Genomic DNA, 17,076 nt, shown 5'->3' with positions numbered 1-17,076 from the left:
ATTCTGATTCTGATTCTGATTTACATAACCTGAAACAGCCCCCCCATGCACCGGGGCCCCAGAAAGCTTTCCCCCTTTTCCCCCCCTTTATGGGCGGCCTTGCCTATGTGTATATATACTTAAATTAAGGTATAACAGAATTGTTAAATCTTTTATATGTCAAATTATTGTTGATTGTTCTGATAATTCTGCTTTGGCATTATCGGTTGTTACAATGAAGCATCTTGAACTTGACCTCAAAACTCACTTAATTGTTCTGTGAAAAACTGTAATCAGACTTCCAAATATGTGATTTTATTTAGTCTAATTTATCTAATAAGTATTTCCCTCTGTGCCTTTTCAGTACTCGTGCTGATGCAACTCCTGAAACACACATGTGGAGATCAATAAAGCCTTTATCTTATCTCAACAATAAGACTCATTCTCACTTCGTAGGCTTCAGGCCTGAGATAAAAAAACAAAAAAACAATGTGCTTTTCTGTTTTGTGAATTAAATGTTAAAGGAGAATCCCCTTTGACCATAGGGCGCCTGGTTCTCACGTTGAACCCTCCGAGTTCTCATTAAAACAACGTGAAATGTCACAGAGCTGCAGTTATTGTGAATGAAAGGAGCGTCAGAGGAGCTGCAGGCCGCAGTCGCAGACACGCTTTCATTTTCTCTTTCTGCGGGAACTTCTCCTTTATGGCCCCTGCTGGACACCGTCCGTCATCTTGTATCTACAATACATTATTATGAATGTGCACACAAATTCAAATATGCATTCCTTATTTTTTGATAACGCTCGTTTTTAAATCACTCTTATTTGAGCGCGTGCAGACTGACAGGGAGGTGATGACGACATAAAAAAAAAAAACTTAAATCTGCACATGAAGCTAAATGTGATTAATAAACGTTGAATTGGGCTAAAAAATATTTAAAAAATATTTAATATTTTAACCTAATTAAAAATATATATTTTAATATTTTTTAGCCCAATTAAAATATATATATATTTTAAAAATATGAATTTAATTTCTTGGTTTTGTCGTGTTATATGCTTGTTTTTAATTCGCCTAATTGGTTTTATTGTCGTGTTTATTCCCTTTATTGTAGAGCACCTTGATTTAATCCCGATGTATGAAAGTTCCTTTAAAAATTAAGGTTTTAAAAATAATTATTTACATTTTCAGCCCATGTTTCTTTGTCAATGTATCCTTTAAAAACACGATTATATTCATGATAATATAGCCCGTGTTATCTCCGATATATAATAGTCAAAACTATTCAAAAATAAAGAATATTAAGCTGTTTGTGTCTTTATGTTTATTTTAATTTATCCTGTTTTGATTAATCATTTAAAACATGCATTTATAATATTACAATAAATTAAATTTTTAAGTTACGTAGCCTACCAGACGCAGCCTGATAACGAGGCTGGGTGTTTTATTAGTTTATTATTTTATTGTGGGAAAATTGTGCCATTAAGACACGGATACAAATCCGAAATGTGCGACATTACACTTGAATTTTGAGGTTGAAGAAGAGCGCGTGAAAGCCACAGGTGTGTGGAAAACGAAATAGGCTGTGCTTCGATGCAGCGCCCTGCTCCACTATAAATGAAGCTGTGCAGGTATGCTCTGACAGAACAACAGGAGACTTCCCAATCTGATTCAGACAGAGACAAAAGAAAACTTTGAGACTCTTTCAAAATGCTCGGCAGGATTTTGTGTGTGTGTGTGTTCCTCGGTGTGTTCAGTGCAGGCTCCCCGCTGAGCTGCAAATGGATGGATCATAAATTCAGACAGTTCAGTAAAACCTCTTTGGATCTACTGGACACCATGGTGAGTGACCTTCACAGGATGCTGTTTAGAAAGATCTCCACTGAATGACTTTATACTGAGTGTTTGATTCATTATGTAATGTGTGTGTGTTTATGTGTGTGTGTGTTTCAGGCTCATAACTCCACCAACAGCACTGAGGATGCTGAAGTGAAGCACACTGTGAGCTTCCCTCATGAGCTGTACAGCCAGGCGGCCAAAGCAGCTGTAAGTCACATACTAATGTTAACTTTACATTTCAAATATATCAAGATGAACACTGGTTTTTTTCTCCTCATATTTTTATTCTGATGTTGTGTCAAAAAGTGACACAAATGTTACCCATACTTCTTCTCTCTTTATCTCCTGATGGTTCTTCTTCTTGTTGCAGGCGGAGGATAAACTCAGTTTCACAGTCCAGGTTCTGAATGAGATGGAGACCCTGCTCAATAAGAATCACAGCTCTGCATCATGGGAGGAGAAAACTGTGGACAACTTTCTGGGCGTTGTGAGCCGGCAGGCTGACGGCCTTCACTCCTGTGTGAGTATATACAAAAGAACTTTGAGACATTTCTGTGACACTGAATCTCTCTGATGAAAAAGGTCACGTTAACAGATCCACGTTCACTCTCTGATCAAGATTTTATTCCTTTATTTCTTTAGATCCGGAGCCACGGCCACAAGAAGCACAGCAAGAAGCTGCACATGAGTTTCAAGAGACTGTCACATGTCCTCGAGCAAATGGTAAATCTATTTATCTATCTATCTATCTATCTATCTATCTATCTATCTATCTATCTATCTATCTATCTATCTATCTATCTATCGATGGTGTATATTGATGGTGGTCTTGTGTTTTAGGGTGACAGTGCTGAAGCCTGGGAGCTGATCAGGAAGGAAATCAAAACTCATCTGATGAGAGTCGACCTTCTGATTTCATCTCTGCTCACCGCCAACTAAATGATCTCATCTGTCCCATTAATACATCTATTTATTTATTACCTATTTATGTATTTGGCTGTTTTATACTCATGTATTTATTGTTTTATGATATTGTGAAGTATCACTCCTCTACCCTCTGAAATGAAGTGTTAACTTATTACTTTACATGCAGCCTATCTATTTATTTATTTATTCAGCTTTTTATCGACATATTTATCTTCAAGTGTGTCAAGTCTTTTTTGAGAATTTATCACATTTGAGTATTTTGATAAAAATGTTGAGTTTTTTATGAAAATAAAATATTTTTTCGTACACAGCAAATTGAAAATGTGTTTGTTGTTTTTTTTTTAATCCTGTTTCATTAAGAGAATTGTTGCAGATGATAAATTACACACACATCATAGAAACATTATTAACATACAAAGCTACTGATGGAGATTTAATCACAATAATGTGAAACAACCTTCATTGAAAAATGTTTAAATGTCTTTATTTATCCGTTAGGAACTTCATTTGTGTAACAGAGCGTCAGTGCACATACAGCTAGACACAAAAACAACAGCAGAAACACACACATACAAGTGGCTCTATTAAAAGCATGAGAAATTGGTCATAGATAATTGTTATAAGCTGTTAAATGAGTGGTCTTAAAAATTAAATTAAATAATTAAAAAGTTGATTATGCTGATTACTGTTTTCTTCAAAGGAAAAAAAAACATTATTAACTTAATACATTATGAAAAAATTCAAAAACTTCTGTATTTTTATCAGTTTTCTTTAAAATGACTGACAGAGCTGATGTACACATTTAAACATTTAAAATCACTTAAAAAAACAAAAAACAATAAAGATATAAAATCATCAGGAAAGTGATCAAAAATGTTCAAGTTGGATTAAATTTTAGCTTCTGAAAAATGTGAACTAAATCATGATGATGGGGTAAAGGTGCACAAGTTGGTTTTCTCTTGGCGCCCTCTAGTGGTTTGTTTGGTTCCTACAGGCAGAGTGAACTGTCTTCTTATAAACTCTTGTTTGTGTGAGCAGAACCTGCCTAGTGTGAAATGTTTGGGTCCATGCAGCTGAAAGAGAAGTCAGAAACATTTGAAGGAGGGTAAATCACACACACACTTCATGCCACAAAGACTTTTTATTTTGTTAGGGATATTTAGTTTTGAAAGGTGACCACACCTTACGATAGATATTCACACAAGTAGGCTGCCAAGCTAAACCATTACACTGCCCCAGGTGATATAAATCACCATAATCTGTTCTTCAGACACAATAACATAATGATGTGTTCACTCAGGGTAAACATGAAAGAGGACATGCATGCTTACATTTCATTTCACTCTTTTGTCTCCGTTATATCGAGTTGATTTCAGTCATTTTCTTGATGTCTTGAGAAATTAACTCGTCACAGGAAAACGCAGCGTTGTTGTTATCCCGAAGTTATGACATAAATAAGTCCAGATCTCGAGGAAACAACCCGAATTATTCGTTTTCACAAGCAACGGAATCACTTTATATAATGTATAGATTTATGTCCGCTTAGGGCTTCCTTACAAATAATATTTCACAATTAAGTCTGGAAAAATGAAAACTGTCAAAACCAAATTGACTTAATACATCTCAGAATCCTCCTGTCACACTCACCACAGTATTTATAAATTTCTTAGAAACCAATTCACATATATTTTTTAATTTTCATACTCAGAGCAAAGTTGTCTACCATAGAAGAAGTTCCAAATTGTGAAGTTACATTTTTCCTCTATGTAGAATTTATTGCCTTGCTCAAGAGCAGCTCAGCAGTGCTTAGGAAAAGTGAACTGCCACCCTCCAGCTACCAGTCCAATTTCCAGATTTGATCCACACTGGGACTCGAACCAGCAACCATCCAGTTCCCTTCAGACTGAGCTTCTGCCGACCCAACTAATTAATGTTATTAAGAGAGTTTACCAAACAGCAGGTAAAACACCGTACTCTTTGTTATATTATCTACAAACACCCGGATTGATCCATCATGAGCACAGCACTGGGTGCGCAGGTGCAGCAAATGACGTCATGATTGCTCCCTCGTCATCAAAACAAAAACCCAAGAGTGGCTCACCTAAATGTTACACACTCATTATTGAGTTTTATGATTCAAAATGTCCGTTTCTCTCTTGAACTTTGGTATCTCTCTAAGTAAACTCCACATATAATTTGTATGAAAACAAATAAAAACGCCAAAATAACCTCAAAAAAAGTTGAAATAAAATCTGAGTTCATGCAAAAACACAAACTTTAGGAGCCTTTAACAGTAACATGCGCAGAGGTAGGCTTAAAAAAATGTTTTATACAGCAATATAAATTATAAAATAACTTATTGTATTCATGTTTATTTTAGGTGAAAGGTGAAATGTCATGTATCGACAACAACCCAAATCAAGTTCTTCACCGCAGAGAAGAAACAGGTGGGGGAAGCACAGGTGCAGTTAATTACATCATGATTGCTTCCTCCTCCAGACAAAAACCCCGGATGTGGCTCACATCAACCTCCCAACCTCAGCTGTGTTTGATGATTTAAAGACTTTTCTTTCTCTTCACATTAAGTGATTTTTTTTAACATGTAGCTTTCAGATTTTATTTGTAATAAAATATGTTAAAAAAAAAAAAGTTGGATTCTCAAGATGAAAAATAATAAACACAAACAGAAAAGTGGTCTCTTTAGTTGGCCTGTTGTGATGACGTGTGCAGCAGACGTAAAGGTGTTAAATGAGCTGATGTATTTGTGAACTTGCATAACAGAAGGCTGAGCAGGCTGAGGGGAGGAGCAGGTCTGAGTGAGGACAGAGCCTGTAAAACACGTCCAGCAAATCCAGTCTGCGTCTGTTCCTGCAGCCTGGAGCAGCTCTGACGCGCGCGCACACACACACACGCACACGCGCGCACACACACATATCACCTTTCTGTCAGCAGGGAACCTTTTTATAGTTTGTTTTTTATCCGAGCGGAGAAGAGTGAGCGGGGATGGATGCTGCTGAAAGTACCGAGAGAAGCGAGGCGCTGAGCCGGCTGGCGAGGAGCAGCCACACGGCGTTCATAGACGACAACACGATGTACGTGTGGGGAGGATACCAGGTAAGAAACATGTAGGTGCGTTACTTTATACCTGTTCAGGTAAATGCGTTTATTTCAATTCTGCATCGCTTGTTCATCTTCAGGGAACCGGAACATCATTTGTCTGGCAGTCTCTCATAAAGCGATTTAATCTTATTTTAATGTGAAATATCGCGAGAAAATGAACATTAACAAATTAATTAAGATGCTCTTTAAGGTGTGGCATGTTCTCTGTTTCAAAGGTGTTCTTTAAACCGTACTATTATGATGGAAAACATGTTGCTTTTGGGGGGTGTTTATTCTGTTTTTGTTGTGTTTCATCATCGTTTTGCACGTGTTTTTAATATTTGTCTCCAACGTGATTGATAAAACTGTGATGGGCAGAAACACCTCAAAGCAGCACAGTATCAACTCCAACCAGAGGCGATTCTAGATTCTGTTGGGGGCCCTGGACAAAATGTCACATGGGCCCCCTCTAACCGCAGCGTTCATCACTATTATGTTATAAAAAATTTGACAACAACATAAAAAGGGAAATTACAAAATTGGCATTATAGTGTATAAAAATGAAGGACAGTAAAAACCTTGTCATTTCAAAATATAAACATGCTGAAGGTCAAAGCACAGACGTCATGATGCCGAAGTTTGAATGTTAAGCAGCACAAGAGAGTGAGTGCTGTCAGATGGGGCCGCCTCAGGGAGTTTTCCTGCTGTCATTGCACATTTTAGCTCAATCTGTGGTTTATACTTCGTCATCCTTTGGGGGGGCCCAAAGCAGTTCCCTGTCTTGCCTGTTGACAACGACGACTTATAAGATGGTTTCTATACTGATTAGAGCTCTCAAGAACTGCCCTCAATGTTGTGCTTTGCCTCTGGTCACTTCCTGTCAGCACCTGTGTGTCCAATCAGACTCAAAGCTGATCGTTTGCTCTTACTGACATTGTTCCCTTTTTTCTAGATCCTTGCTTGTGTTGTTCTTACTCTCTGATGTACGTCGCTTTGGATAAAAGCGTCTGCTAAGTGAAATGAAGAATTGACAAGCAGCATCTCTGACTCCAAACTTTAAAATGACGAGACAGTTGAATCTCTTTACCCTTTTGTAAGTTTAGGTAAAAAAAAATGCATGAAAGAAACGTGCACTGACGTATACACAGGTGGAATGAAGGAAATAAAAAAATAAAAACCCAGAGGGCATGTTAAAGAAAACCACCTTGCTTTAAAATTTAAGCAGGCTGGATTTTCCCCACTCATTACAAAACAGAACGAGCTAAACCTGAACCTCCATGAACGAGTGATTCATTGCAGAGTTGCATTATTTTTAATTAGTTTAACATAACAAAACGAAGCGCGTATCTGCCTTTGGTAAACACTCAGGAGATGTTTTCAAAAACATGTCAGCTGAGCGAGGGGTCCTGATATGAACCTGACACTACATGTGCATGCTTGAACAAGGAAAAACATTTCTCGGATTGTGTCGTGTTGCCAAACATTCAGATACAGAATGTCCTAGATACAAAAACAATGCCCAACTTCAACATAAAGAAAGAAAGCGTCCAAGTCATATTTGAATGTTTTGTGGTGAGAAGATTTGTAGTCTTGAATGTCAACTCTCTGTTTCTCTGTTTCCACACTTTTTTTTTTTTTTTTTTTTTAGCTTTTGCAGCAGATAAGTAAAGTTTCCTGACATGAATTCTTTTATTGTGTTCCCTCACAGGTTATTGCAGGAGAGGACGTCATGCTGCCGAGCGATGAGATATGGCTCTGTAATTTAAACAGCGGCGCGTGGTGAGAAAGAATGAAGGCTGTTTTTTTTTTATTTTTTTTTTTATCTGCAGATATGAACAGTGTCAACCTGACATCATGGTGTAAAAAAAGTTTTGTTTTTCAAAGTTTGATCTTGAAATGGTGCAGACACGATGCAGCGACTGAACAGGCTCGATGAAGATTTAAGAAAAACAAGTTAAAGGGAGAATTTTTCTTAATAAGTAGGTCAAGCAGTCACATGCTAACAGGATCTGTTTGAGAAACCAAACTCTCACTCTGGCTGAGTTTACATTCACATGCGTGTTTACACCTCTGTGCTCAGCCGTCTTGTGTCTTCAGGCTCCCGTCCTCTTTGTGTGTTTTTTTTTTTTGTGCGACAGGGAGCGGAGGGAGATCACCGGAGACAAACCTTCAAACTTATCGGGCTTCTGCGGCTCTCATCTTAACGGCATACTCTACATCTTCGGAGGATGTGACCCCAACGGATACACAAACCAGGTGAGACCGGGTCTCGAAGATTAACTCGACGCAGTCTTTAAAGGGACGTTAAACTTCACAACACTCTGTTTTTTATACTTTTTTAAAATCTTCAGAGACTCAGAAATATGCAAATACAGTCATCTGAAATACAAACAAGACCCCAAGTTCCTAATCAATCAAAGCAAAGTACCCAGAACTTTGAATACCAGGAACTGCAGTAAAAGGCTCATTGATCCACTTGAAGTTTGGAAGTTTAAAGACCTGCAAAAATTTGGAAAATTACTACAGAGACGTGTGAAAACCTGTCAGCTGACTGTCGCTTTGTTTCACGTCATCATTGTTCTACAGACTGGCATCATTATTTGTGTGATGCTGCAACAGTAAGCTGGCTTTTTTTTCAAAATGCTTAATAGTTCCTGGAATTAAATGGCGCTCATTGTTTTCTCCATTGGCTCTTTGGTGAACTATGGATCAAATAACAAACTGGTTCTCAGCTGATTCTTATGTGGGTTATTTGAGCTGAAAACTGGTGTGTTGGTTTGGCTCAGTCGGTCGAGTCATCGGCTGCAGATTTTTCTCCTAACGTCATCCCTCTTCTGCCGTCACTCTCTCCTCCTCACATGACGTCCTCTCTTCAGCTGCACCATCTTAACAAGGCAAAAGGCCAAAAAATACAAAATGCAGCAAATACTCAACCACTCCGATAATTCTGTTTATTTTTATTTAGATTTAGCTTTTGCATAGCTGCAGCTATTTTCGTCCTGGGGTCAACGTGATTTTCATAATGTCAACACAACTGTACACACAGTGCAACCAAGACCAGTACAGCAACGTAACCATAACAACAAACACATCACAGGAAAACCATACCAGTGCTGTCAGCAAGACGCCCATAGTTCCTGTGCTTTTGGACAATTCTTTTCACAGAGCAGGGCTGAAATAATATCCCTGGAACTTAATTTTTAGACATTTGGTATTTGTTAGAAACTTGCAGAGTTCCTTTTAAAGTCTCACAGTCCCTGAGGAAGAATCCTGGTCTTGCGAAATGAGTATACAATTAGTTTAGACCGTTATCGTGCAGCAGACTGTAAATGTAAATGCATGCTGAGGTACTAAAACTCGGCAAATATTTGACCTGTTGAATTGACTGAGCATGTTGGCAGAAGTTGTTCTTGTACATAAACTGGCTGTGCGCCACAAAAATTTGGTTTTGCAACTCTGTTGACAATCAGGATAATCAAGCTGATCATCAGTGTGATAGCTTTCTCAAATGGGGGGGAGCATTCAAATATGGCAGAAGGTAATGTCTTTAAAGTTGAGAATACATACAGTACAAGTCTGCTCTGTAATGTCAGTGTGATCCTTTAAGTTATTACACATGACGACTTTCTGTGCTGCTTCTTATCTGCATGTTTCACACTCTAATTATTCAGATCCTAACCAAACAATGAAGGATTTTTAAAAAAAATCTCACTGGATGATAAAGATAGTTGTTCCTTGACTTGTCTGATGAGTTTACCTCTCCGCTTTGTAGATGTACACCCTTAACCTCGCAGAGCAGCAGTTGAAGTGGAGGAAACTGACCGACACCTTAGGAACGACGCCCTCGCCCAGGAACAAACACTCCTGCTGGATCCACAGAGACAGGTCAGTCCTGCCGGTGTGGAATCACAACACAGAGCAGCTCAGTGACTTTGAAGATTTAGCATTTTAAATGTGCACGCTCAGCTTTAGAGGAATCTGAAGCATTGTGATGCTTTTTAGGGTGTCCACTAGCACTGTGAAGATACGCTTACTTAAGACTGAACAAACTAAGAAAAGATCAGATCTATAGAGACTAGAACAATGGCACTCTAAAAGCAATACATCCAATGACCAACAGGGTACCTCGTGAACAGCTACACTATATGTTCTCAGGTGCCGGTCAGTTAAAAAATGACTTTACTGTCACTTTTTATTGTGAGTTGAAAAACGCTAAGTGCCTGTAGCTTCCTCAGGTTCGCCCAGCATCATCACCTGGGCATACACAGGTGTGTTAAATACATATGATCACATGACCAATCATCACAACATTGATTATTCCAGGTCATATGGTGTCGGACACATCGGGGAAAAAAAGGTTTTGAGTTGTTAGCTGCACATGAACACCTGCTCAAGTCGGACCAAAAACTTTACGTCAGAATCATTAAAAACATGTTTTGTAAATGTTAACATATTTTTTATTAATTCATGTATTGCACATCAACTTTTTGGTCAAATATAACCTGTGACATTCCACAGATGTTCTTAGTAGCATCAACACTGTTTTTTGCTGTTACAACATTCCGACTTTCCAAACTGAAGAAACACACTGAAGTCGGAAGAACGACTTCCCAACTCGGAAACTTTGACCACCCAAGCAGCACATAAATGAAGCGTTAGCCTCAAACAAGAGATATAGCGTTCATAAAACAACATAACACAATTCACATCATCCACATAGTAGATCAAAAAGTATGTTTAAAATAAATCCAATGTTTAGAGGATGGCAAACAATCAAAGAAAAGCACGATCGGCAAGGAGAAACCATATTAACCTGCAACTTCTGCAATGTGTTGCAGATTAATCTACTTTGGAGGATATGGATGTAAGACTATAGGGGAGGTACAAAACACACCATCGACAAACTTCATCGTGGAGGAGATGTCCTGGGTAAATAACAACATCATCTGCATATGGCCGATTTTAACATTCCTTCCTGATGAATACAAAAACAAATGTCCTGATTATCATCAAATCCTGACGTGTTTATACACTTTTATTTATGTTGTCTGTTTGTCAAATTCTGCTTGTTTCTTACTAATGCCACTCCTCCATTGTTATCGACCAGACAACAATTGGAAACACGTTGTTCAGGTGTTGGGGCTGGAACAATGAAGTCAACGTTTTTGACACACACACCGCAACGTGGAGCATACCAGAGACAAAGGTAAGAAGAACCGGTTTAATGTCTGAAGCTCATGTTAACTCTTTATGTGCTTTAGTCTCGTGTATTTTTTTTATCGTCTTAACAAGGAGAGAACGTGGTAACAAAACTGGAGTTTGTATTTGTGATGTGCAGGGTCCTGTTCCTGTCCCCAGAGGCTGCCATGCCAGTGCCTTAGTGGGGAACAAGGGTTACATCTGTGGCGGTGTGGTGAGATGTCTTGATCTCTTATATATGCTGTAGTTGTTCAAATGTATGCACACTCCCTTCTCCCCCCCTCTTGCTATCTTTCACATTTCGTCCTCTCAGTTCCCATTAAGATAAATCTTGTAAAACTGTAGTTTGTTTCTAACTCGGTGGTAACAGTTTGGGGAAGGGTTTTCCTGTTTCAACATCCCTTTCCTGTTGTGATGTCAAAGTGCCCCCATGCACAAAGCCGGGTCGCTACAGCAATAAGGTGTCAACTGAGTTTTATTTGGAAGAAAACCCATTGACCTGAACAGTGCCAGAAATTTCGACCCCAAACCGACGCCTTTGGGATGAACAGGAACTGGGCCCGACTTCACCACCCAATACTGTAAATTCATCTTTAAGCTGAATGGTAGAAAGTCCACTGCAGCTTCAAATACCTGGTGGAAAGCCTGAAACAAGCAGCAGCAGATTAATGCCCATTGTTTTATAAAGAGATATTTAGCACTCACACGAGTAAAATGTTTGATCGTCTGCATACTGTTGGCCATGTAGTGCGTCTGATAACGTAAAAAGTTGAGCTAACTTGTGGTGTAGTGGTTTCTTCTGTCTTCTTAGTAAATCTTATGTTCTTAAACTTAGTTCTTTCTTAACCACTCTATAGTGAGGACATTACACTGTTTTACGCGTTGAGTTGGCTTCACACATGTTCCCATGTGTCCACGGTAAAACTACCGTGTTGCTCCGCCGTCACTCGTTTATTTTACTTAGACAGCGTAACACATAACAATACACTTTACTTCCTGTCTCCTGATCACATGACTACGGAAGTCTTACAGAATCACAACAAACCTTCAAAATAAAATAGGAATAATCTCAATAAATATTCCCAAGATAAACACAAACATATCGTCTGCTATGCTCTAGCAAATCATAATCCAAACAATAATAATTAATGCAAAAATGGGGCTTACATGTGGTATTTACATTAATGGTTGGTATTGTAGAGTTTGTTTTGTTCTTGTGTACATCATGATGTTGTCCTTCAGACTTCTCCTTATGCAGATAAATATTAAACGAATAAATCACACAGACTTGTTTTTGCAGGAGAAGTTGGAGTTGGACATGTTCAGCTTGGACCTGGAGACCTGGACCTGGACTCAATTGTAAAGCTTCCTTCATTCTCTCGTATATTCTCAAGTACTGTACTGTAGTGTCTGCTTCCTCCAGTTTTCCAGTGCATATATATATACACACTGATTTAGGTTGCATTCTGCTCTGTGTTTGTGTTACCCTTCACCAGTGACCTCCCACCATCCTGTTTACCTATGGGTCGCCTTATGCACACCATGACGCCCGTGTCGGATCACACGCTCTTCGTATACGGAGGTCTTGGCACGGATGGAAACACTCTTAGTAAGTGCCGCCCACAAAATGTTGACCTATAGTTGTCTGCACGTCGTCGTCTTCTGTTGTATTACACGGGTTGCAAAAATGTAAAATTATACTACAAAAGCGAGAAAAAACTGACGTTGCTTTACTTTTATTTTTTGGACTGGTGTCTGTTTTGCATTTCTTGGTTGACGTGTCTTTATGCTCATTTTACGTTTCACTGTTGTAGTTCTGTGTCTGTGATCGTATTGCATCACTGTTCAAGGTGGTTTTACATCTGTGTAGAGAATTTTGGATTCTTGGTGGTGGCTCTGTGTGAGTCATTTGTGCTTCTTGTGGTTGTTTTGTCTTTTTGCAAATGTTAAAAGTTGCAACTTTAAGGAAAGACATTCATTCTGTGTTATATTATTGTTGCATACTTCAGTGATTTTCCTTGTATAAGGCACTCTGAGGGGAAAATTGGTGCTTTATTTTATGCAAAAACAAACAATCACATTAAGGTTGTTGGTTGTCCCATCAGAAAAGCAACAGACTGACCTTTTGCTTTATTTTACATTTTAATGTTTTAACTTTTTCTGCTAGATGACGCTTGGCAGTTTAACACGCAGAAGAGAGAGTGGACCAAGTTGTTACACCAACACAAGGACAAGCCCAGGTAGAATATTTCAATTACTTTTATTTGCTTATTTTAAATAAGAGAAATTTTAATCAACATGATTAAATTAGTCCTCCTTTCTTTACTTGTTTGCATCACATAAACATGAATTTAAGCCACAATTTCAGCTTTAAAAATCTGAATATAATCAGTTTGTAATATCTTCGCTGCTCTCTCAAATATCTGTCTCCCTCAGGGTTTGTCACACAGCGTGCCTGGGGAGGGACAATGATGTGGTTTTGTTCGGGGGAAGCAGCAACATGTGCATCCTTGTAGACTCGGTATGTGATGGAAAACTTCTATATTTTCCCGTTATTTTTTCCAAACTGTACTCTTTAACAGTTAGTGTTTGTTGAAAGCTTTATTTTAAGATCCACAACAAAGTGTTAGTGAGTTAAATGTTGTGTAGCCTAATCTTTTCCTTTGGATTGTGCAGCCGTCGGCAAAACATTGCAGCATAATGCCTTTAAATCCCTCCTTCATTCTGTTACTGTTTTAACCTATGACATTTGTCCAGTGAACTAATTATACCTAAGCAGTTGCGTTAAGTCTTACATAAAGAAAGCTTAAGTGGTTTAAGGACTCTGAGTATAAAGTGCTCATGCAGTGTGTGGCAATGAATCAACATTTGAAGCCAACAAATATAGCACATGTATACAAAATGTGTTCATGTTCATGCGAGCAGGAAATCCGAACCTGCTGATGTTTAGCAGCTATGGTGTTTACTTTGTTCACAATTTATTGTTAGCCTGGTTGCGTGCTTAATCAGTCAAAGCGTGAAACACGTAGTACAGCTGGGGATGATGGGAATGTTTGCAAATATTGACCAAAAAGAAAAGTAAAGAAAAAACGGATCCACATGGGGCTTGACATGGTTAAAATCATGAGTTAACCAAAGTTGATTATTCTCTCAGAACCATGAACTTGTGTCAAAATTGTGCTGCCTTTTAATATAGAATTACAAGAAATATTTTCAATGTCCCTTAAACTGCAGTTCCACAAATGGCCACTTGAGGCTGGCTCCAAATGTGAGTCAGTCCCCATAGACCTCTATGTTAAAATTTCCACATTTCCAGCCCTGTACAAAAAAAAGTGAAGGATGATTGTAAAAGGGTTGATTATTATTTTATTTTTGTAATGACTAAGCCCTTTAAAAATATATTAAGATGTTAAGGTGATGTATTATTAGAGGCCTTGTTGTTTTGAGGCAGGTGTGGCTAACTTTCCTTTGTGCTATATCTTAGCTAATTTAGTCACTGAATTTGATTTCACTCCACTATTGCGGCAAATGCTGTATTTTCTGACTACAATTAAAAAAATTACGAAGATGGCAAACTCAAGGCTTCACAATAGCTGTGGTGACACACTGCTGCACATGTGCATTGATTTCTGTACCAAAATAATTGATCAGAAGATATTTCCATCCATGCAGCAAATTTAGCTAACTTGCGTGAAAATCAATTTTTTGTAGCTGTTTTCGGATGCAAAGTAATATTTGACAATAAATAAGATGATTACAATGTTAAAAACTGAAATATAATACTAGATTGCCATCTGTCTTCCATGTATCATTTTCAATCCTTTCCTCAGATCGCTGTTCTGAGGTCGCCATCGCAAAATCACTGCAAAGACGTGATCGTCTTCCAGACTCAGCCATACTCCCTCTTCAGGTATGTTGAACCCTCCCATGTTTTATTTCTGATGACATCTGTGGGCCAGAATACAACTTTCAACCCTGACTTCTTAATAAATTATAAGTCTGCCTCAGAATATCTTGGACAGTGTGGATTTTGTACTTTCCATTTTGTTAGCGGTTGATCACAAGCGTTTGTTGCTCTCGCTGTGCATTGAGTACATTGGGATTATTTAAGGCCATGTTTGCAAGTTGTCACCATTCACACATGATTAACCAGATTTAACAAGGTCCACAGAGAGCCTTCAGACACTTGGAGCTATTTATACTCGCACTGTGGTGGACTTGTGTGCAAGTTCACATCCAACAGAGGACATTAATTGTGTTGCGCTAACAAGCTTTATGCAGTGTGCGTATGTTGCTAATGACACAGGTCTCCAACAAAGTTCATGTTCTTTAGATGTTACGTAAGCGTTGAAACGTTAAGAAGGCTGGTGAAACTGCTAGCTAGCTAGTTAGGGTTCCAAGGTTATCTTTGGTTTACATGGGGCAAAATAATCTGGCATAATATGTGCTCACATTGACTCCTACTTTCATGTAGCCTACACTCAGGACTTTTGCTAACAGGGTAAAGCAGTGGGATAACCTAGGTTACATACAAAATGACTCTGTCCCATCTCTGAATCACTTACCTGTAGCAGCATGATGCTAATATGTATTAGCCAGCTAGCTTGCTAACTAGCTTGCAAACTAACACTTGAAGAAAGAACTTCAGGAGATGATGGTAGGGCAAAATAGCTAGCTAGCAACGCCCTGATACATTGGGGTGCTCTTCCCAATTAGCCTATATGTTAAAATCAGGTTGTTGCCAATGTCATTTCCCACATGGCTGTACTGTTGCACTCAATATTAGCTCTTAAAATTCAGTTTTATCCGGACATTAAAGCACTCTTACTGGAATGGAAATATTGCAACCAATAGCTGAGACCTAAACATGCAAATTACAGTAAAATACTCCACCAGTGAGTAGATAAGCATGTTGACAGATGAGGCCACATTTATTATTTTTTATGGGGATGTACACTTCAGTATAATAAACTCAAAAAATGTCATGTTGGTTGTTTTTCCTTTTTTCAGATTGTGTGAGGACTTCATGGGGAAAAACCCGGAGCGGTTTGTGAAGCAGCTGAACTGGCTGCCGTCAAAGCTGCGCAGCAAAGTGGAGAAGCGAGTTGCCTTCTTCTCGGCGACCCCTCCTGTTCTCACAGCCTGAAGGGGGACACGTCTCTCTCTTTTAGATTCTTCTGAGCCGGTCAAATATCACTGAACTGTTTTCATTCTTTGTGTTGGGAAATCTGTGTTTTTGTGTCTAATGGTTTAAGAAAAAAAAAGGTGCTAATGTTGAATTATTTTAACTTAAAAATTATCTGTAAATAAAGTTATGTGTTTTTTTTGCCTTATTTTTAACGACTAGTTTAGATTAAGGAATATTTTACTCTTCATAGTTATTTGATCATGTGCAATCTGTTCTTGAATAAAGGTGTTGATATTTTGTACGTAAACTTGGTGTTATCATTTCCTTAAATAAGAATGCATCTTCTTGATCTTAAAGGTCCCATATTATGCGTTTTTCTGGTTTTATATGCTCTTTAGTGTGTTTTCCAAGTGTCCTGTGCATGTTTAGACACATCTATGTGCAAAAATTCAAAGTCAGCGGAAACGCGGCTTCTCCTACGTCCTCCTGTTAGCTGTAGCATTAGCTGCATGTAACGCTCGGTTCTAGCCCCCCTCGATAAAAATGTGTCAGTCCGACATCGTTGTCAGTGTGAGATCACTGATCTAAGCCCATTGGCTCGTTGTAGCAAGCCCTGCAGCTCATGTTGAAATTTCCGAGAAGCGTGCTGAGCAACTGACCAATAACGACAGAGCGGATCAGCAGACCAATCAGAGCAGACTTGGCCCACGTGGGGTCTAACAGTGTGGGCTCAACAGAGTGCAGCTGACGGACTCAGAGCGGAGAGGGAGCAAGGAGGAGGAGGAGCAGTACATGAAAACAGACACTGTTTTCGGACTTTAGCTATTGTGAACGTACAAAAGTAGGTACATAGATTAAATATACAAACCCCAATAATATGGGCTCTTTAAAATAAAACGCAACAC

At 38.6% G+C, this 17,076-nt stretch overlaps 2 protein-coding genes across 3 annotated transcripts; both read left to right on the top strand.

The window, feature by feature from the left end:
• Positions 1–1,645: 1,645 nt before the first annotated feature.
• Positions 1,646–2,764, top strand: LOC132955604 (interferon a3-like). The gene is made up of 5 exons (XM_061028516.1): positions 1,646–1,821; positions 1,933–2,025; positions 2,189–2,338; positions 2,461–2,541; positions 2,659–2,764. Exons 1-5 carry the CDS (start codon positions 1,690–1,692, stop codon positions 2,755–2,757), a joined length of 555 nt encoding a protein of 184 aa, XP_060884499.1. The 5' UTR covers positions 1,646–1,689; the 3' UTR covers positions 2,758–2,764.
• A 2,934-nt stretch (positions 2,765–5,698) lies between these two features.
• Positions 5,699–16,470, top strand: LOC132955603 (kelch domain-containing protein 1-like). Of its 2 annotated transcripts, none has more exons than XM_061028514.1 (13): positions 5,699–5,859; positions 7,553–7,623; positions 7,983–8,100; positions 9,617–9,729; positions 10,683–10,773; positions 10,952–11,050; positions 11,183–11,257; positions 12,344–12,402; positions 12,540–12,652; positions 13,211–13,283; positions 13,480–13,564; positions 14,874–14,953; positions 16,054–16,470. In XM_061028514.1, exons 1-13 carry the CDS (start codon positions 5,749–5,751, stop codon positions 16,187–16,189), a joined length of 1,224 nt encoding a protein of 407 aa, XP_060884497.1. In that variant the 5' UTR covers positions 5,699–5,748; the 3' UTR covers positions 16,190–16,470. The 2 variants fall into 2 exon arrangements, with proteins under 2 accessions (XP_060884497.1, XP_060884498.1); XM_061028515.1 differs by having other exon boundaries at positions 5,737–5,870.
• The last annotated feature ends 606 nt before the right edge of the window (positions 16,471–17,076 follow it).

The sequence above is a fragment of the Labrus mixtus genome, chromosome 21, assembly GCF_963584025.1.
Source record: "Labrus mixtus chromosome 21, fLabMix1.1, whole genome shotgun sequence".
Classification (NCBI taxonomy): Eukaryota; Metazoa; Chordata; class Actinopteri; order Labriformes; family Labridae; genus Labrus; species Labrus mixtus.
The sequence above is the reverse complement of the archived record's forward strand: the minus strand, read 5'-3'. Positions and strand labels throughout refer to the sequence as shown.